The 22955-nt window shown below is 36.4% G+C and overlaps 2 protein-coding genes across 2 annotated transcripts in view; one reads left to right on the forward strand and one right to left on the reverse strand.

Moving 5' to 3' along the window:
* The window catches only part of CEP120 (centrosomal protein 120), an 84272-nt gene that overhangs the window by 55912 nt on the left and 5405 nt on the right, over window positions 1-22955 (forward strand). The window contains exons 15-18 of the mRNA XM_052643098.1: window positions 2652-2744; window positions 3855-4016; window positions 8450-8572; window positions 14285-14383. Of these exons, the coding sequence (XP_052499058.1) occupies window positions 2652-2744; window positions 3855-4016; window positions 8450-8572; window positions 14285-14383 (477 nt within the window). The remainder of the gene's footprint in view (window positions 1-2651; window positions 2745-3854; window positions 4017-8449; window positions 8573-14284; window positions 14384-22955) is intronic.
* On the reverse strand, window positions 12001-12396 carry LOC128050747 (ER membrane protein complex subunit 5-like). Its single transcript, XM_052643099.1, has one exon. The coding sequence runs from the start codon at window positions 12394-12396 to the stop codon at window positions 12001-12003; it is 396 nt and encodes a 131-aa protein (XP_052499059.1).

Genomic DNA, 22955 nt, shown 5'->3' on the forward strand with positions numbered 1-22955 from the left:
TGAGGATATGGACATACACTGTTGTAAAGTTCTCATTCTGCTTTGCTAGTTTAAGCAATCATCATCTCTTTTCTAGATTGCTGCGTTTACTTCTTAACTTGGTACCCTGTCCTCTTTTCCTGGCCCCTGTAGTTTTTTAATACTCATATCAGCCAAGAATAGAGGAAGTCAGATTATGTACTCCTCTGCTTAAAACCCATCCAGCTCATCACATTTAGAATAAAACTCAGGAGTTCTTACCAGACCTACAAGGCCTTATGTGACCCATCCCCTTGCTTCCTCTGTGACCTCATCTTCTGCCAGCCTTCAGTTCACAGAGTCTGTTCTAACCATGATGACCTCTTTATATTTCGTCAGACATGCTGAGCCACCTCTCACCTCAGGATCTACAGGCTGCTTTTCTTTAGAGATACTTTCTGGTTTCTGCTTAGGGTAATCTGAGGGAGGCCTTCTCTGATCACTATATCCAAAATAGTGTCCTCTTCACCTGGCATCAGGCACTAACCATCCCCTCATTCTGGTTTGTTTCCTTCATAGTATTTCCCTACTATTGAATTAAAGATTCACTTCTTTGATTATAGTTTGTTTTCCCTCAGAATATAGGTTCCACATGACTTTGTTTTGCCTGTTGTCTGTGAGGTGTACAATAAACATTTGTTTAAACTAAAAGGATAATGATTTCGGGTTTTACATAGTTTTGAGTTTGAGATTTATGGGGAATGTTGGCATGTTCAGCAGGTATTTGGATTTACAGGTCTATAACTGTGGAGCGAGGTTTGACTTTGCGATACAAACTTGGGATTTCTTTGTATATGTGATGGTATGTAGATAAGGTCACCCCAGGAAGTCACATAGTTTGAGAGGAGAAGACATCCTGAGGCAGAATTTTGGGAACACAGGTATTTGGGTTGTCAGAGGAAGCACACGTGGTTTGAATACTCTTACCTGTCTTCCTATAAGGCGTTTTTACATGTGGCACTCAGAATTTTATTTAGTTTTAAATTAGTTTTTATTGGAGTACAGTTGCTTTCCAATATTGTGTTAGTTTCTACTACACAGCACAAGGGATCGGCCATACTTTACGTAGATTGCCTCCCTTTTGGACTTCTTTCCCATTGCGATCACCACGGTGCATTATAGAGTTCTCTGTGCTCTACAGTATGTTCTCATTAGTTATCTATTTTATATACAGTATCAATAGTATATATGTGTCAATCCCAATCTCCCACCTCCTCCTAACCCCCTACCCCCTGGTATCCATATATTTATTCTCTAGGTCTGTGTCTCTATTTTTGCTTTTGCAAAGCAGCACACAGAATCTGAAACATTTATGTTAGTGATTTGCCTAAGATTTAAAGGTAAACCAAAAGTCTGTGGTAGAGTTAACAGAATAAATAAATAAATGATCTTGATGATTAGCATGTTGGGCTAAATATAATATAGTTTAACAAGGACAGATGTCAGATTCTGTCATCAGAGTAAACCATTAACTTGGACAGTGGATATAGTTATTCCAGGTTTAGAAATAAAAACCTTGGGGATTTTCTCTGACATAACAAATGGTGTGATTAGGATCCTCAGATAGCAAATGCAGTTTTAGATAAAATTCATAGGCATGTGTTGACCTGGTCTCTGAGTGCACATTCTTTGGTTTCTGAAAGAGTGAGATCACATCTGGGTGCCATATTTGTGAAAGGACTTAGTTTAGAATATAGACTCCAGATTAAGTCCAACATACTAGAGGATGTGGAAATAATAACATGTGGATAATAGCTGAAGCTTGTGTTTATCTTGGAGGAGAAAAAAAGACTAGGAGGATATATGATGGCTATTGCTAGAGTCAAATATGTGAAGGTCCTTTTTTTCTTCTTCCCAAGGGAGAGAAACATGATTAAAGGGTGGGCTTCTAAGGAGCATCAAACCAGAGCTTTATTGGCAGTAGTAAAGAGAAAACAGGTTGGGGGCTGGGACCTGGTAAGGAGGACAGAAAATTTAGTTCAGAAAGTCCTAGTAAACATGATCAGTCTGAGCTGAACCATGAGAGGGGATCCTGTGGAGACCAAGCATCCATCATGGACTCACATCTTTAAAGGCAGAGCAGAGCAGGACTTTAAGCATTGGGGTAGAATTTGGCATACTAAGTATGGGCCCGTGCAGGAACTAACTTTAGAAACAACTAAGAACTCAGTTATTTGAAGTGTAATAAAAGACCAGGTCTGAACAATAGGAAGACTGACTTGAAACCGATTAGCTGGTCTATCAACAATATTAGTTCCAGGGAGAGAGCTATATAAATAAATGAATAAGAAGGCTTCGAAAGAAAACTGGACTGTTGAACAAGGTAGATTTTTAAGGGGCTACTTTTTTTTTTTTTAACTAAACACAAGATTTTACTGGCAGTCCACCTTAGCACCCCATGGGTGAAGAGCTTCCTCTGGAGACTGAAAATTACTGCAGATACCCAAGCAGAAACTAGGTCAGCTTCTTTCCTTAAAGCATAGTAGAATGAATTTCTGCTTTGAATTGGTGCATATAATTCATGATTTTCCTATTCTCAGATCCTGTGTTTCAGTAAAATAATAATATACACACTTGTGAATTTGTGTTTTGAATTTGGAGAAAAGATAAAAGTAATTTTTGGTATATTTTAGGTGGCTGAATATACTATTCTTGAAGGAAAACTTCAAAAAACCCTAATTGACTTGGAGAAGCGAGAGCAGCAGCTCGCCATTGCAGAATCAGAGGTACTGTATTCATCTATCACGTCTTAATTTCACAGAATCCATTCATTACATAGATATTCATGAACTCATATGATTCATTTGTTTTTCCTTTGTATAAAGTATATTTCATGGAAATTGTCTTTCAGGCATTATGGGGGAAACTGCTATTCAACTGGGTAAAGCATATTTTTATATATTAGAAGGTGAGGAATAGAAAACTGTTGTTTAAAATGGTTAATTATTATTCAGTCAGCTTTGGCTGACTTCTGCAATAGTAGAGACTTTCGGTTATCTCTGTAATGATGTGGAAGGAATGGATAGTTGCACTACCTACAGAAAAGCATCAGGGGCCTAGAATTATACTTTTAATTTCAGTTAAGAAGGGAATATCCCTTTTTCTTTAAGATTATATCCCAAGAAAGGATAAACATGTTAGTATTGACTGGCCAAAAAGTTTGTTTGGGTTTTCCTGTAATGTCTTGCAAAAAACTTGAATGAACTTTTTAACCAACCCAATACTATGCCTAGTTAGTATTTTTGTTAGGTTTTATTGAATTTTACCTGATATACTTTTTTGCATTACTCTGAAGGTCACTTCAAATTATTAGAATTTCTTCCACATGAAATTTATATGCCCATTCCTTGCCCAAATATTTAAAATTTTCTCAGTATGTCACTCTAACCTTATCTTTACACATTTTCTGGGATTTCTAAATTGATTTACATAGTTAAACCTAAATATAATATAATATGTATTTGTTTCTAATACTAAGGCTCTGTTATCTTCTATATGATTAGGTAAAAAAATAAGTTTCTAAAGAAGAAAAGAAACTTGGGCATATTTGCTTGTATAATAAAATAGGTTATTTAGATCAGGATCTTAAACAGTTAATGCCTTTTCAGTTGAATTTATGCATCATATATGGATTTGGGGATATACTTTGTATTTTAGTAGTAAATGATTGAAAATTTTAATTTTAATATACCTAAACATCAACTCTCTAATACCTGAAAATATGAAAATCAGTTTGTAAAGTATTCTGAACACTTGACCGTATATATAAGGATAATATTGAGCAGTATAATGCAACTAGTAGTGAATCACCCTCTTAAAGATGTACCTGTTTTAAGCTTCAAAGAGAAAGAAGAGAACTGAAATCAGAACGTGAACGGAACCTGCAAGAACTCCAGGATTCTATCCGGAGGGCCAAGGAAGATTGTGTTCACCAAGTAGAACTGGAAAGGTTGAAGATGAAGCAACTAGAAGAGGATAAACACCGACTTCAGCAGCAAGTACGGTTAAAATATGTGTTACTTCTTTAAACTGAGAGTTTATTTGCATTCTAGAAATAATAGAAATGGTTCACTAAAGAGTTATAAAAATTTTCAGTAATTTGGACTATTAATCATATTTATTGCACTGAGATTCAAATGTAAGTTGAATCTTTTCCTGAGTCAAAGCTAAGGACTATTGGAATAATCTCTCATAATTATTTGCATGAGTCTGTGCTATATTTAAGTTAAATCTCAAATTAGAATTTTTTTTCAGATAAATCTCCTCTTAGCAAACATACTCTTCATATATGACTGGACCAAGTTCAGTTAAGAACCAAATTTCATGAGAGAATGTCTGTGCTCCTTCCCATTTTTTCACCTCTCACTGCTTCTCCACTTTCCCATCCCCATTGCCCCCAGCAGTTAAGTTCTGTGGGCGTTTTTCATTTCTCATCTAAATCACACTTATCACCAGCATCAACACTGTTGTCCTTGTTTTTGTATATTCTCTTCTCTCAGCGTCACTCTCCTGGTTTTTCTCTACTTGCTGGCCATGCCTCAGGCTCTCTGCTAGCTTATTTTTCTTTATCTAGCCATTAAATGTCAGACTGCCTCCCAGCTCCAGACTTACAACGTGCTAAGCAATCTCATTCATGCCTGTAGTTTCAGAGACAGTCTGTATCTCTGGGAATTGCACATTTGTATGCCACACCTTTCCTTTGCACCCTGGACCCACTTATCTCATTGCCTTTTAGACATCTCTACTTAGGTATTTAACTTCTATGCAGAGTACATCATGAGAAATGCTGGGCTGGAAGAAACACAAGCTGGAATCAAGATTGCCGGGAGAAATATCAATCACCTCAGATATGCAGATGACACCACCCTTATGGCAGAAAGTGAAGAGGAACTAAAAAGCCTCTTGATGAAAGTGAAAGAGGAGAGTGAAAAAGTTGGCTTAAAGCTCAACATTCAGAAAACGAAGATCATGGCATCCAGTCCCATCACTTCATGGCAAATAGATGGGGAAACTGTGGAAACAGTGTCAGACTTTGATTTTTTTGGCTCTAAAATCACTGCAGATGGTGATTGCAGCCATGAAATTAAAAGACACTTACTCCTTGGAAGAAAAGTTATGACCAACCTAGATAGCATATTCAAAAGCAAAGACATTACTTTGCCGACTAAGGTCCATCTAGTCAAGGCTATGGTTTTTCCTGTGGTCATGTATGGATGTGAGAGTTGGGCTGTGAAGAAGGCTGAGCGCCGAAGAATTGATGCTTTTGAGCTGTGGTGTTGGAGAAGACTCTTGAGAGTCCCTTGGATTGCAAGGAGATCCAACCAGTGCATTCTGAAGGAGATCAGCCCTGGGATTTCTTTGGAGGGAATGATGCTAAAGCTGAAACTCCCGTACTTCGGCCACCTCACGTGAAGAGTTGACTCACTGGAAAAGACTCTGATGCTGGGAGGGATTGGGGGCAGGAGGAGAAGGGGACTACCAAGGATGAGATGGCTGGATGGCATCACTGACTCTGGACGTGAGTCTGAGTGAACTCTGGGAGTTGGTGATGGACAGGGAGGCCTGGCGTGCTGTGATTCATGGGGTCGCAAAGAGTCGGACATGACTGAGTGACTGAACTGAACTGAACTTGGGTGTCTTAGGCATTTAAAACTCAACACGGGCCTCCTATCCGTACTTGACCTTGCTGTAAGTGTTCTTTACTTCAGTGAGTGACCCCTGTAACCTGTTCTTCTGTTGCAGCCTAAGTGATATTTTTGAAGTTTGGGAATCATGACACTCTCTTCTAAAACCATTTAGGGTTGTGTTAATGCTGATAGAATAAAGATCAGAATTACTGCCGTGCCCTACCAACCTTTGCATAGTTTGCACCCAGCCTCACCTCCTCTCTTGCTTTTGCTGTATGGTCCTCTTCAGGTCCTCAGGCATACCATGCATGCCTCACCCTTTAGAATCTTTGTGTATACTGCTTTTTCTTGGCCCAGTGAACTATACTAAACTCTGTTTCCAGCTGAGGCATCACTTTCCCAGAGAAATCTTCCCTGACCCCTGCTGTCCAAGTCTAGGTCAAGTTTTTGTTATATGTTTTCTTGGTGTATTCTTCTCATTCTATTTCTTTATGATATGTTATAGCAGTTTGTTTTTATTTTCATTAGTGTGATAATTTGATCAGTGTCAGATTGTTAGTTCAATAAAACTATTTTGGTTTCTATCTGTATGCCTGGAGCCCAGCCAGTCTTCAGCACATAATATGGGCTTAAAAAATATTTTCTGGGGAAAAAAAAAAAAAAAAGGCTCAAGCTGTTAAAAATGAAGCTTATCTATCTTGAAAAATTTCAGTGTAGATTAGATATGTATGATGAATGCTCTGAAGTCTTTAGTAAATTCTGGCATGAAGAATAGTTTCCATAGCAGTTCAGGGTCAGGTAAGACCATATTATTTAGGTGGTTATAAAGATAAATTCGATTGTTATTATGGCAGTCTCATGTAGATTTATGAAAGATAAAGTTGTAAAAGTGGGCAATTGTGATGGGATTCTCCAGGATTGCTTCTCTTCTACGATTTATCAGGAAGATTGAGCCATCTAGAAAAAGATGCTTCTAAGATGTGTTAGAATTCCTAGGGGAGCTCTTGGAACAAAACATGGGCATTGCTACCCTGTCCCTGCCCTACCTGAGGTATAATTAGCTTACATCTTTGTGGGAAGAATTAGTATTTTGGAAAAATTCCCCAGAGCACTCCTAAAATATAAGCTAAAACCTGCGGGAAGAACTGTGGTAGAAAGTAGAAGTTTTGGGGATGCCCAATTACACTAAGTCCATGACTGTAAACATTTCCCCTCATATATTAGAAAACGTTGTAGGCTCTTACTCTGAACCAGGTTACATGTACTGTACACACAATTCTAACAAGACAGGTAGAAGGGACAGATACACTATCATCAGTGCACAGTGATGAAGTATATACATTCAAACATGTAAAAGCATTTATTAGAACGGAAAAAAGCCAATGTAAATTATGATCCACTTAGCAAAGGAAAAAGACCCCAGTATGCCTCATAGTAGATTGATAAATGTGCCTGTCAAAAAAACGCCAAACACTAAGTTTATTAGCTTTTGTTTTAAACAAAAATGTGACAGATTCTTTAGAGAAGTTTCTGTTCAATTTTAAAAGTTTGCATGTTCAACGAGGTAAACTTCAGTTATATGGAAAACTTCCACGTATGGAATACTCATTACCTTAAGATGCTAGACAAATCCTGATTAGAATTATTGATAATTACTTGCGTAAAGTAAGAATTTATTATTGGTAATTTAAGTCCCATTTTGCTACCAATTTTCTCAGTATTTCACATTTAGTTAAGTCTTAGTCTTAGAGAAATAAATAATTGGTTTATCTAATGATGGCTAGTCATATTGATACGTTTTTGAAAAGCTTCTTTAACAGTACTTGAAAGTGAAGGGAAAGTGTTCAGTCATTCAGTCGTGTCCGACTCTCTGTGACCCCAGGGACTGTAGCCCACCAAGCTCCCCTTTCTGTTGGATTTCCCAGACAAGAATACTGGAGTGGGTTGCCATTTCCTTCTCCAGGGGATCTTCCTGACCCAGGGATCAAACCCGGGTCTCCTGCATTTCAGATGGATTCTGTACCATCTGAGCCACCAGGAAATCCCTGTGCTTACTTCCATTTGATTAAAAAAAAAAAATCCCAGATTTTGAAAGAACACTTTTATCTTTTTTGATAGTTTTGAAACTGTTTTAAGGGAAATTACAGTATTTAGTCAAGACAGTCTTTTTTTTTTTTTTAATTTAAGGAAGTATTGCTTGTTTTCATTAGAGGATCATTCTAGGAGATGAAAATATCTGAGTTCTGTTCGTATGTCTGCCACTTACTAGCTCTATGGCACTGCCTCAGTAATCCAGTTCTCTGACCCTCAGAGAACTGGATTTTGTTACCTATAAATAGGAAGGGACTGAGCCAAATCTTTAAGTTGTATTCATATTGAAATTATGAAATTCATAGAGTATCAAATTATAAGAACAATAAACACTGCATTAAAATTAAACTTACTTTCATCAGTAATTAGGTATAATGTTCAATCATTCATGACACATTAAAAAAAATTATTTCTAGTGTTTTTATAATATTACTTTTCTATTTGTCACCTAAAATTTAACAACAGTGTTCTCAAGATACTGGTTTTATGAGAAATTTCATACTCCTAAAAAGTTTTTGTATATTGTTAATTAGCTGACTTAGTGAATTTTTAAGATTACTAGAGCAATTAATTTTCTTCTTTATAGTTTATGTATTTTCTAAATTTTCTAAATATGAACATGCCTTAAAGAAAAAATGACAGTGTTGAATTCTGTAATACTATACTTTGCATACCTCTGTTTTAAAACAGCTATAATCTTTTTTTCAATACAGCTCAATGATGCTGAAAATAAGTATAAGACTTTAGAAAAAGAGTTCCATCAGTTCAAAGATCAGCAAAGCAGCAAACCAGAAATTCGACTACAGTCTGAAATAAATCTTCTCACTTTGGAAAAGGTACCTGTGTTAGTTTATGGCATCTTAACTAGCCCTAATGATCATTTTATAAGATCAGTAAATGATACTTGCATATTCAGTGTAATAACATTTAACTGTAATTTTCTGATATCAAATAATACATCACATCAAAGAATTTGATGCTCATGACACCGTCACTTGAATTTCATTGCTTTTTTATCAATTATAGCCTATACTGGAGTCATTGGTTGAAAACAGCAGAACTGAGTAACGCCTGGACTAAAGAAATTCACAAACCTGTCAGGAAAGCTATAACAGCAAGGAGAAACTGAAGCTTTAAAAAAGGAGAGGATGGTTGGGCCATAGAAATAAAATTTAGTCCTTGATAGGACTATTTAAGAGGCAAAAAGGGTGTATATAGAAAATTTGGAGAGAAGAATAAGAATGTGGTTTAAAAAACTGAGTTGAAAAAGGGTCTTAACTGATTTCTTCTAGCATTTCTGAATTCATTAAATGTTTCTGGAGCTTGTCAAATGCCATGCTTTTTTGGTTCCTCTTCTTACCTCATATGTATTTAATTGCAAAGTTCTGCTTCTTACATATCTAGACAGTTTCCTCACTCTCAGCCTTCTCCTCATTTCTTTACCAGTGACCTTGAATTTGAATCAAGCTGGACATTTGCCACCCTTTTTGATTAATCTAAGTATTTAAAGTACTTCTGTTTTTGTACTATGAATTCTGTGGCCTACCAGAGGTCTTTGAAGCATTCAGACAATATCTCATAAATTCTCACAAACTCTATTAAGTAGGTGTCAAAAGTATTTCCATTTTTACCTTGGGGAAATTCAGGACCAAATATCTCAAAATGGGAACAGAAATATCTTATTCATCTTTTCTGAATAGAAATTAGATAATATCCACCACAGAAATAAATGGTAAGTGATTTTTAAAATTCCTTCTTCCAACTGCATTTCTATCAATAGACTAAAAATCACCAAACATATTACAAGTATGAATAGTACCATGAACTTGTTGAGGGGAAAAAAAAAAAGTGTAATTGAAGTGCCTTTATATCAGACCTAATGAATTCATCCACTGTCTTTAAATACCTAGTAAAATAAGACTTCTCACCTCTTTTGAAAATTCTTTGTAAGTGTTTTTGGAGCCAGAAGAGGGCAGAATCTTATTTCTTAAGTAGTAAAGACATAAAAGCACAAAAAGGAAGACGTAAGTGAAGAAGTCCCTGATTTAGTCTGCAACTTCTAGTTATGTCTGATTGAGAGCTTTTTGGTTTTTGTTTACTCATCTCTTCAGTGTAACACAAATATTCCCATTTTTCACTGTAATGGTCTACAAATAAGTTAACATTAAGATTTAAAGTTAACATTTTTACTAATTTCACTTCTTGATTCCCTTTATAAGAAGTAACAAATAGTTTGATTTGCTTTAAGCTAGGAAATGACTTTATATGGCTTAAAAATTGGACTTTTAAAAAATAAGATAGGGAAAGCATTATAATTTAGTAGGGCACAAAGAAAACAAGTTCTATAGAAACTAAAATTGGTGTATTTAAGAACATTTGGGGAGTTCCTATTGTGTGGCCACCCCTGACTTAAGAATAAGAGGAAAACTATGTTATCCTTTTGAAAGGGACCTCACTTTTAAAGAGTTTGTAACCTAATTGGGGAGATAACCGAGAGAGGCTTAAATGATTGTATATAATTAAATACCAGGGAATGTGATAGAAACTCTTTGCAACTCAGAAAAAAGAAATCATTTGATTTTCAGAATATAGTAGTTTTAAGGCCTCTCCATGTAGAGGTAGAATTTAAGCTGAACCTTAAGTTTTAAGTAAGCAGTGAAGCAAAAAGATTGATAGGTAGTAACTTGGAAGTAACTTGGACTAAGAGATGGAGGGGGACAAAACTGGTGGTTGGTATTTCATATTGAACACCAAGAAAGTTGAACAAGTAGGATGGAAATTGTGTTTTGGTGCTGTAACACCTACGCAGAGGAGTTTAGGTTCAATATAGTAGCTATTGTAGATTCTTTAGTAGAGAGTAAATTGATGTAATAGTGGCTTGCAGGATTTGTAGATAGACTACATTAAAGGCTGAGGAGACAAGAGAAGATGAGATGAGCCTGAACTTAGGAAATGGTAGTAAGAATACAAAAAGAATAAAACTGGAAAATATTTCAAGGAAGAAATCTGTAGTTTCTTATGACAGATTGGAACTGGAGAATAGAAGATTCGAGGCAAAGACAATGCCATGCCAACAGTAGAGAATTAGGAGTTGTGGATATATCAAGGATAGAAATAGGGACATTAAAAGCAGTGAACGTCTGCTTGGTCTTCACTAGGCCCTGAATTGATGCTAGGTGCTGAGCCGAATTTTATTTTCAGTCTGTAACTTGGCTTATAATTTAAGTGCAAAAAAGGTTTCCTCAAGTCTCATAGTGAAAAGTGAGTGAAGTTGCCCAGTTGTGTCCGACTCTTAGCGACCCCATGGACTGCAGCCTACCAGCCTCCTCCGTCCATGGGATTTTCCAGGCAAGAGTACTGGAATGGGGTGCCATTGCCTTCTCCAACGAATTCACTAGTTTAGTATACAGTAAAATAACAAGAGGCTTTGAATAAGTTAAACTGGCTAGTAACAACTCATCAGTTTTCTTCAGTGATCACTGTTCTTCTACATAGGCAGGATAATTAATTCACGGATGGTCTTTCTGGTCTATCTTCAACTATTCTTACACTACATAATCAATTAGGGACATCTTTTTACAGATATATGAAGGAGAACACAGATAGCTTTACACAAGTTGAGTTTGTTAAATCTATTTGTTATGACAGGGGATTTCTGACACAAAAATTGCTCACTGCACACTGAACCCCAGAGAAGTGATGAAGCAAGACAGCTGATGTTAGGAGGTATACGGGAGTGGGGTAGGGTGAGAAGTCACGGATAAATTAAAAACTGGCAAGTATCTGCTGAAGCAGAGCCACTTCTTAGGGGGCATAAGAAAAACTGATAAGCCACCATTTTGGTCTCTCTAGAGAAATCCATTTGTTGTTAAGAACCTAAGACCATTTACTACCATTCATACTGCAAAATGCAGCAGTCACACTATTTCCAAAAGGATCCTAAAAACTAGTGCAAAAGAAACCTAAGAAAATAAATAATTACAAAACCATCAACATTTTTCAAAGAAGTGTGCTCAGTGACTTTTACAAAAAATGTGAATTTGTTTTAAATGAAAAAAGAATTCTGTGAAAGATCAAAGACTCATTTCACAAATAACTTATATTGCATTAATGACTTGATTAACAGTGTACAAGTAAGGGTTGTAGACCCTTTTTTAATTAGGTCTGAGCGATCAATATAAATACTGATGGGAGAGTGTTTTGTATCCCAAACTCCAATATTCCAGCTTTGTGTCCTGTCCTGTTGTTATAATTTGTAAAAATCTTAACGACGCAGTGATTCAAGTTTTCGTAACTTCAATGATGTCTTGGAGGACAGTGCATCTTGGTTTGAAGACTTTGTTGTATCCGAAGGCCGGAACAGTACTCGACCACGATGATTAAATACATAAAATGATGGGTGATTCCTTAGTGTGTCAAATGTCTTATTTTTTAGTTCTGAAGTGGCATCCATGTCTTTAAACTCCCCTGCAATATGAACTATACCATAACAGGTAACTGCAAAGGCGAGAAGCGTCTGGAGAACTATATCTATTGGCAGTGATTCATCTTCCTTTTCTGTTAATCGCATATAAGAACGATGCTGCGCAGCGGAAAAGGCTGCGTGGGCTAGGGTAAAGAGGCCGATGCCCACTAACCCCTTCCATAGCGACGGCGCCATGACTCCGAAAGAGCAGCCAAACAAAAGAAGTGAAGAGCGGCAGAGCCGTTCCTTCCTCCACCGGCGGGTGTCCGTGCAGCGCAGAAAGATGACGTCAAGTCTCATCGCTACCCACAAAGGGCTCGAGGTCTTTGAATGCCCTGAAATTGTGTCAAAACTTTGGTTGTATACATTTTTCTGGGAATTGGGTGTGTATATTACATTAGAATCACAGAGGCATTTGTATCATTAAAAAAAGTTAGGAATCACTGATTTAATAGTTTGGGATAAATTAGGAAAATGATGTTTACATCTAAGATTTGTTAGCTATCACTGTTGTTTGTTAAGAAAAAAGAAATTATATGTTTTGATTATGTGTTTAGTGTGAATAACAATGCAAATGTGAATTATTTTGATAATCATGGCAAAATGATTAGCCTACCCAGCTTTTTCTGATGGAGTCAGTTTAGTGGGTAAAAACTATCTTTCTGGTTGTCCTAACCCTCATCCTGGGGCTTGTCCAGGACACTATACCTTCTCCAAGACCTAGGGACATGATCACTTTTATAATTGAATACTATTCTTGTATCTCACAGTTATAAACAGATTTTTTTCTTTTCCTCTGACTTATGTCTGGTTGTTAAATTACCAATTGTTACATAATTATACTAGACAGTTGTTTTCTGTCCAGTTAAGTAATAGGAATAAATCTTTGGGGGCATAAGTGGAAGAGATATTTGATAATCTCAGAATATTATTCAGCTTAAGACGTATGAGTCTAGTTGTGAAATGTCAACACATTTAAATCCAAGCTCTAGGGATTTGTAAAGCAGCAAAAACCGTGACTCTGTGAAGTCATATATTACTGCAGAGAACGTTCTGGTCTTTTGTGAAGGGGTTTTGGCAATCTACTTTTCCTTTCATTTTATTTCCTCCTGAGTTTTCTGAAGTTTGAATATTTGAATAGTGTCTTCAATTTTATTTTTCTGCAAAACATTAGGAGTTGTGTATATGGGAAAAACTAGAATTGATATTCAAAAACTACACCAGTTTAGATGAACAGTGTGTTACTGTAATTCAGCCATATTATCACCTTATCACTTCAATAGTAAAACTGTCTGTTGGCTGCATGAATTTGTTTGGTACTTGGTTTGAAACTTTGAGAGAGTACATTCCAAGACCTAGCCAAGTTGGCTTCAGTTCATGCACAACAGATTGCCTGCTGCAAGTATAAATAACTGTATTTAAAAAATTGAATCTCTTTCGTGTTTCTCTTCATGTGTTTGAGGAAAAATAGAAAATAAAAGTTAGATGAGTGTTTTTAGGAGCATTGTTTTTCTTACTTCGGTTTAACATTCTTAAAATATTTTTGACTTTGTACTCTTACTAAACTGCTTTCTGATAAAACAGTTCACTGTTCTCAGAATTCTGTGATTTTTGCCAAAATGAGTTATAAAAGTATCTCTACAAGCTCTTCACTGTAAGACAAAATTCCACATAATGATAGGTCTCCAAAAGGAGTAATCTGGTTTCAAGGTCGAGAGTGTCAGCTAAATTGCAATGCTAACAACTGCTTTTTGTAAAAAACAACCAAAAAAAAAATGTGTTTTTTTACTCTATGATCTTTGTTATATGTTTTAAATACATTTATAGTAACTGTCTGGAAGTTAAGACTGATTCAGTTCCTTTTAGTATAGGCTGTTAGGCAGTAAAAATACGACTATATTTTAAACAAGAAAATGTTCACGTGCCATAATATTTATAGTAAATTATATAACAGTTTTAGATGATGTCGTATGTTACGCTATATAAACTCTTTTCTTAAGCCAGACTCCTTGTATATATTATCTTTCAGTGATTGTACACAGTGGTATAGTGTTTCACTTGATATGATTTTAATCACTGTTAGGTTGAACTTGAAAGAAAGTTGGAATCCGCAACCAAGTCTAAACTGCATTACAAGCAGCAGTGGGGACGAGCTTTGAAAGAACTTGCCAGACTTAAACAGGTATGTAGTTTATAGCTGATGATGGATTATTATTTTTATGTCATTTTCCCTTGATTCTTTACAAGTTTGCATATGTGGCAATATGTTATGTTCAGATGTCCATATTTGAGTCTCCAGTTCTATATTTGAGATTAGGGCCTTTTTTTTTTTTTAATGTATTATATATAAGATCTTCCTTTCCTTAATTAAAAACTGAAACTTCTAGGTCTTTTTTTTTTTCTCTCCTTAATTGAAACTATCCTCTAGCCCACAGAAAACTAGGAATAATTTCTACTTATAAAACTACCATCCTTTTTTCCCTAGTATTAATTTCTTTCTATTAGGAGTACCTTTTGGAGGGAGAACTTTAAGAACATATTTTTAAATGTTACTTCCTAGGAAGACATAGTAATTTCTTCATCAAGAAAAGGAATCACAGGGTTGCTGCTGCTGCTAAGTCGCTTCAGTCGTGTCCGACTCTGTGCGACCCCAGAGATGGCAGCCCACCAGGCTCCCCCGTCCCTGGGATTCTCCAGGCAAGAACACTGGAGTGGGTTGCCATTTCCTTCTCCAGTGCATGAAAGTGAAAAGTGAAAATGAAGTCGCTCAGTCGTATTCAACTCTCTGTGACCCCATGGACTACAGCCTACCAGGCTCCTCTGTCCATGGGATTTTCCAGGCAAGAGTACTGGAGTGGGGTGCCATTGCCTTCTCCAATCACAGGGTAGTTCTGCATAATTTTATAAGAATTTAAAAGTGATAGTACTTTCCTGGATTCTTTGTTACTTTTTTTCCCCCTTCCTGGCACTGGGTGACAAATGCTGTTAGCTTTATGAAAAAATTTTAATTTTGGGTATAATTTCTTCAAATTATTAAGATCAAATAAAATATGAACAAGATTTTCATTTTGAAATTAGTGGTTAGTTTATTCTAAGCTTTGCTTTTGTTAAATGTGTCCATTTAAATTCTGAATGAAATTTGGTACATAGGGTCTCTTAGATTTGTTTTCTTTTTTCTTTAACATGTCTCCCAAACCATCAAATGTTATTAAACATCTTTATGGTATTGTTCTGAATGCATACCAGTGTCATAGAAGAGTATTGACTAGACTGCATGAGAATAGCACAGTTTGCCTTTACATAGCTTGTAGATGAATTGAGATTATAAGCATAAAATAATATTACAGTGAATATGTTTTATAAATGCTCATAAGACTAAGGATAATCATATATAGTACCAGGGCCTCCTGTGTTCAAGGCACTGCCCTTAATTTATAGATACAAGTTAAACATAGGTCTTTGTCTCAGGGAGCTTGCCATTTAGTAATAGGGAAGAAAACCATGACATTTACTGCCTAATAGTAAGAGCTCTGGAAAGAACCGCACAGAGTGCTCAAGAGGGGAAGTGTGTTTATTGAATAGAACTTAGAAAAGGCGTCATAGAAGATGAGGTATTTGAGATAGACCTCTGGAGAATTGCTTGTGGTTTAGAGAAGTTGTTGGGCGGGGGGAGAAGTGTTGTAAATACAATGAATAGAATGATTATAGTAAAGAGGCAAAAAGTCAGAAAGCGTAGACTCCATGGAGAACAGAGGAGGTCCCATTTTAGAGGTCATTTCAGGAAATAAGGACTAGAACTTAAGTGGTAGCAGTGAGAACGTGACAGAGAAGTTATTTTAAAAGATGTGATTTTGGTAGATTCTGTACAGGACACTATACCTAATCGGATGCAGAGTGAAAAGTCAAAGATGATGTCAAGTGTTCAAGGCTTAATGTCCAGAAAGAGTTTTCCAATAGTGGAATTATGGTTATTAAGACAAGCAGCTGATTGAGGCATGGGAAGGAGATAGGACATGCAGATTTGAACATTTTAATTTTTACAGAAAGAAATTCAGTAATCAGAAATATGGACTGATACCTGGAGGATGTTTGAGATTAAGGACAGATGCAGGAATCCTTTGCTGAGATGATAACTGAAGATGTTGTTGATAGCACTTAGAATGCTTATGTTTAAGGAGGAGGAAGGAAAGCTGTTAAGTCTCAGGTACTGTGCTAAGCCCTTCATATCTTTTCATTTCATCCTAAACAAGATCCAATATGGCCTTCCTTGGTTGCTCAGTGGTAAAGAATCCTGCCTGCCAATGCAGGAGATGTGGGTTCAATCCCTGGGTCAGGAAGATCACCAGGAGAAGGAAATAGCAACCCACTCCAGTGGGAAATCCCACGAATAAGAGGAACCTGGCAGTCTGCAGTCCATGGGGTCACAAGAGTCGGACACAACTTAGTGACTAAACAACAAGACCCCCCTTGTATAGCAGGTGCTATTTACATTCAGAGAAGTTAAGTTGCACATGATCACACAGATACTAAGTGGTAAGAGTGAGGATAGAATCATATAACTCACTCACGCTCTTTCCTCTTTCCAGTGAGTGTTATGGCTTAATTCCATAGAACCCACATAAGGAAAGTATTTCAGAGTGAGCATGGAAGACATTAGGGATCTCTGCCTGAGTACTGAAGCAGAAGTAGTAATGATTTGGCTTATGATAAGCAAGGAAAATGCCATCATTGACTGTTAGATAGACCAGCTCTGGAAATGAGAAATTAAAGTGAGTTTGAAAGAGAAGAAGCTAAGATAAAGTCATGGTGCCAAGACATTGAAGTTCCCTTTAGTTCCACAGGGAAGAATCCCCATGGAACTGGGAGTAAGGAAATAATGTGATGAGAGTGGCTATTAAAAATAACAGAATACAACTTCTATCAGAGGCAGCATACATAGTAGTTTAGAACATGGCATGGTGTCAAGAGAGCCAAACTGAATCGTGGCTGTTGATAACTCTGCGACTTGGGCCATTTGATTTCTCTGATTAGTCCCCTTATTTGTACAATGAAAAATCTTTCCTCCAGGTTGTCTGAGAATTACCGAGTGGTCTGTAAAGCATTAGTAGCGTTTGGTACTTTGTATGTGCTCAATAAAAGAACATGAGCCATAACGCTCCTGTGTCGCTACACAGTAGTGTAGTGTTCTTGGTTTCAGTGGGTGGGGACATAGTGAGATGGTAGCTCTGTATATTGATGAACAGAACAAATATTAGAAAGATTTGTGACTGACTAGCTGAAAGATAATGGCAGCAACAAAAATTTGAAAATTTTTAAGTCTAGAAAATAAGATGTTGCTATATATAATAGCTGGATGGCATCACTGACTCGATGGACGTGAGTCTGAGTGAACTCCGGGAGTTGGTGATGGACAGGGAGGCCTGGCGTGCTGCGATTCATGGGGTCGCAAAGAGTCGGACACGACTGAGCAGATATATAATAGCTGTAGGGAAGTGGGGTTCGATATAGTTTGAGTAAGAATAGTACTTTGGATGGTAGTCGTAAGGTAGATATTCAGTAGAAATGGACAGAAGGGAGAAAAACCTACATAAGGGCTAATTGTGCAGATACGCAGTAGTGTCAGTCAGCAGGTGCAAAGAGGTGGGAGTGCGTTAAGTCTGGAGAAACATCTAGAGTTGTTTTATTTGTTCATTCTTTCATTAGCATGTACTTATCAGGAGCCTACTGTGTGCCTTGAACAGTGGAGGATGCTCAGTTCTGGAAGAGATAGCAGTTCTCTTCCACAGGAAAGTTCGGCTGGGAGGGCTGATACTTAACAAGAATATGGCGGGGTTGTAAGAAATGCAAATGAAGTTAGCGAAACTAATAGAAAATAAGTATTAGACAAACAAGAGGACCGTGTCATTCATTTTGTCATTCAAAGCTAAAGGAGAAATGGTTCAAAACCAATGTTTCTAATATCAGTATTAGAAAAAGAAATCCAAATTGGAAAAGAAGTGAAACTGTCACTGTGCAGTTGACATGATATGACACACGGAAAATCCTAAGGGTGCTACCAGAAAACTACTAGAGCTCATCATTTTAAAAATAGTTAGAAATTGGTAAAAATAAAAAATAGCAGATAAAGAGCAGGTAGGAAAGAAGTGGGAGACAGCGCCTACCCCTGAAGAAGTTTATGCAACTTATGAAGGATAAGAGACTAATGCAGTGGTAAATATTTATAAGGCATTACCAAAATTAGTAATGAAAAGATGGAAACCTGTTAGCTGTTGATTAGGGTGTTTCTTCTGGAGAAATTAGGAATTAATTATCAGAGCATAATTTCATTATAATTGTCACGTTTCTTGCTAAGAAATACCCATGCAAGAACAGTGAGTAAGTAAATTGATTTTTAAGTTATGTTCATATGTGTATATTGATGGATGATATTATTTTCACATTGTTTGAGGTAGTTTTTAAAATGTAAAAAATAAGGTTTTGAATATAAACATGAACTGAAACTGACTCTAAAAAAGGTTCAATTAAAAATGCTCCCACCCAAGCACCCCCTCTCCTTCTAACATATACATTTTCATATACTTTTGCTATCTTCTGGGTTTGTCCTTTAATTCCTTGTTTTCTATTTACCCTTTTTTCCTATGTTTTTTCTACCCTCTTGCCTAAAAACCATTAGCATAGTAATTTTAGCTATTTGTACCTAATAACAGAAGACATCACAAAAGTTCAGATGCGTCTTTTAAGTTTCTATAAGTGAATTAAAGAGAAAACACTGTTAAATTACTGATTCAGACGTCTGCTTCATGAAAAAAAATAGTCTCAAATTCTTTGAGTGCAGTAAGCGTCATTGCAGACCACTTCTGTTCCTTATCCCGCAGACTTTCTGCTTTAGAAACAACACTGTAAACGAATTTCAGGGTCACTAGGAATTGCTGATGTTCTACAGGCCACGTTTGAGAGATGCAGCACTTTAAAAATGTAATAGACCTTGGGATTGCCATAGGGAATTGTGCTCTGCCACCAACTGTTCTTGGAAGATTAAAATTAATAACTTCATCGAATAGGCACAATTTATATGTGTGAAAATTACTTCAGTTTTTTTTCCTAAAACTTTTTATTAAAAACACATTGTGTTTGAATATAAAATTGGAATCCTCTATCTGCTTTTGTTCAGAGGATTGTTTGTGCAACTTCTTGTTTAAATTGGATTAGTACCATGTTAATTTTACATTGCCTCTGGTGAATAGCCACGGGGCTATAATCTCTGCCAGTAATTTGTCACAGCAAAATCCTCTGGAGGGCAGTACAAAACATTTGTGTAGTGCGGATTAGACGGCGAAAGCCGTATCTTAGATTGTTAATAAATGTTAATGACAAAACCCAGCTGGTAAAGCTTGGAAATAAGACCTAATGCTTGGTGCCTATTGCCAAAAGAATGTTTAAACAGAGATTTCCATTACTCAAAGGTGACCTCGTATAGTCAATTGGTGAATTTAAAAAATCATAATCTTCCAGTTATTTAGAAAAAAAAATCTTTTCTTCTGATTCATAAGTATAAAAGCCTGTGTTTTTTCATCTTGTAAACTTTTTTGTTCTTGGGTAAACTGGGTAGGCAACAGCTGTAAAATGTAAATAAGTGTAACATAAAATGGGTCCTAACTTAGAAGACAAGGAAATGATACCCATACATTCTGGATTTGCTATCTTTGGTATGATGTATAACACTGACTTTGAAGAGTTCTAGTTGTCAGATACTTAAGGGGTAATTTAGTTTCTTCCCCCCACCCCAATTCTAAGATTGTTACTTTACTGTGTCCTAAGTACCATATTTACTTAAAAACATTTCTTGACACATTAGAATATAGTTATGGAGGAAGAATAATAGCCACTACTTTTTAAAAAGAAATGAATCATCGTTAAGAGATATGAATTTGTTGTTCTGGGCAATTTAACATTTTCATCATGTCTGATACATTAAAACTAGGTATGTTTGCTTGCAGGACAGGAAACAGAACTAAGATTTGGGTAGGACGTGGGCCCCTTACCATATTTGTGCACAGTAGATCTGTTTAAAACTGAGCTGATATATTTAGTTAAAACAACACAGACTTCATTGGCTGACATCAGCACTATCTTGTCCAGCCTCCTGCTTATCCACTCAGAGTAATTAATTTGATTAATTTATAAGTAATTTAGCCAAGGATGGGATGTAAATCTTTGTTTAAGAAAACAGTTGGAGGTCCAAGTCTTGGTTAAAAACTGTGTCTTGAAACCATCCAGGCCCTCCTACTGACTTGTCAGCTCTGGGTTATTTTCAGAAAACTTGACTTGAGTTCCTTAGTTCAGTTGTAAGTTTTTTCCCACAGACTTCCATGGTCTGTGTGAGTGGGAGAGTAAGTAGTGGCCACGTTGTAGCCGCTGTTTAGTCTAGTGTATGTGTGTTTACATCTCCTCTCTGGATTTATAGGCAGCCAAGGCAAAATAAAGCTTATACTCACTTGATTGAGGAGCCTTTCACCCACAGCACCTGGCGGCAGAGGAGCTCTCCTCGGACCTCGAGCTTGTGTGTGCATGTGTGGCTATTGCTAGTGCTGCACACTGGATTAAAACTTCAGGGCCTGTAAAGGCGTTCCCTGTGGTTTAGAATTAACGTGTTTCAAGTTTCATAATGTTACAGTTTCACAGAGTAACCTAAAATTAAATCATTGACCCCCTCCCCCCGTTTGCAATTATATCTGCTCACTGTAAAAGAAAAAAAAAAAGTCCAAATTTTTTGCAGCATAACATACAAGATGAAAGTCACTAGTAACCTTATTCAGATAAGGTCACTAGTAACCTTCAGCCAGATATAACAATCCACTGTGTTGTCTGGATTTCTTTTCCTTTATTTTCTTAATAATTACTTTTGAAATGAAACACGTTATATGTTCCAAAAAGGGCATCAAAGAAGATTCTTACGCTCCTCAACCCCCACCTTCTAGTTTAAGAAGCAGCATTATCAGTGCTGTGTGCCTTTTCCCACCTGCATCCTCTTCACAGGTAATAACTGCTTTGCTGACTTTGGTATTTATTACTCCTTTGCTATTTTTTTAATAAGATTATAAAGATACTAAAAATATTGGTAAATAATACTATTTACTTTTGCATGTCTTTAAACTTTATATACATGGAAATACTCTGAATCATTCTGTGACTGCCTAGTGTGATTCAAAGTGGTTTTCTGTGATTTAACTATTTTCATGTAGTAGCCTGATTCTATTTTTACTGGGTCACACAACTTAAACATATAGTAAGACAACACTGAAAAATTTTATGTGAGCATTTCTGTTTCTGTCTAAAAGTAGAACTTCTGGGTAGTAGAGTTTGCTCATTTCTGCTTCACTAAATGTTGCCAAATTACTTTCTGAAGAGGTTGTACAAACCTGCAGTTCCCAAGACGGGTGTATAATTGTTACTCTTCACACCATGTCGAATACTTGGCTGTTATCAGATGTATAAATTTTTTCTAGTTTCATGGGTGTGAAGTGGTCTCAGTCTATGGTTTACTTATTTATTTCCCTGATTATTGACTTTACACATCCTTTGTTTATTAGACTTGCATGTAGAATGTCTTTTTGTTTTTTTGCTCAGTAGAAATCAACAGATTTTGCAATCCCCAGACAGAAAGTTAGAAATAACTACCAGAAAATAAGTGATATGATAGAGAAGTGTATTAGAGAAGTGGAACCTTTTCAGTCATGTAGACATCCTGGAACTGAAAAGTTTTACAGCGGAATTATAAATTCAGTAGATGAATTAATAGCAGAACCAAGGATATGTGAGCTGAAGATAAACCAATAAAAAGTATCCAAACTGGAAGAGAAAAAAGGATAGAAAATGCAGCATAGAACATGTGACACACAGGATCTGTATATGGAGCTGGTTACCTTTTGTGTAACCGCTAGTCTGTTTGGGCTGCTGTAACAAAACAGCACAGACTGGATGGCTTATAAAGAACAGAAAGTTGTTTCTCACATTTCTGAAGGCTGAAGTCTGAGATCAAAGTGTACACACAGGTTCTCTGTCTGGAAAGGATCCACTTCCCAGTATATAAATAGCCATCTTTCCACTGGGGAACTCTACTGAGGTTCTTTTTTAAATTAAAATAGTCAAACAGCTAGAACTCATCAATGAACTTGGTAAAGTTGCAGGCTAAAAAATTAATACACATAAATCTGTTGCATTCCTATACACTAACAATGAAAGATAAGAAAAAGAAATTAAGGAAACAGTCCCATATATCATTGCATCAGAAAGAATAAAATACCTAGAAATAAACCTACTTAAGGAGGCGAAAGACCTATACTCTGAAAATTATGAGTACTTTCCATCAGTGTAAAAGAATGAAAGAAATCAAAGATGTACCATGTTCTTGGATTGGAAGAAACATTGTGAAAATAACTATACTACCCAAAGCAAGCTACAGATTCAGTGCTGTTCCTATTACACTGCACAAACTGTTTCAGAAACTAGGAATAGAAAATAATTCTCACTTAAAAACAATGAGACCACCATTATCTTCATTCTAAAATCTGACAAGCATGTTATTATAATAATATTAATTGGCCAATCTCATGAACTTACACATAAAGCTTGTAAGTAGCACAACTAAATTTATTAAACAAAGGGGACGTTGACTGTCACCTTAAAAAATGAAATCAAATGCTCTTATCAAAAATGCAGAAAGTCAGTGCCTGTTCATAGTAACAATGTAGAGA

This window comes from Budorcas taxicolor, chromosome 7 (assembly GCF_023091745.1).
Source record: "Budorcas taxicolor isolate Tak-1 chromosome 7, Takin1.1, whole genome shotgun sequence".
Taxonomy (NCBI): domain Eukaryota; kingdom Metazoa; phylum Chordata; class Mammalia; order Artiodactyla; family Bovidae; genus Budorcas; species Budorcas taxicolor.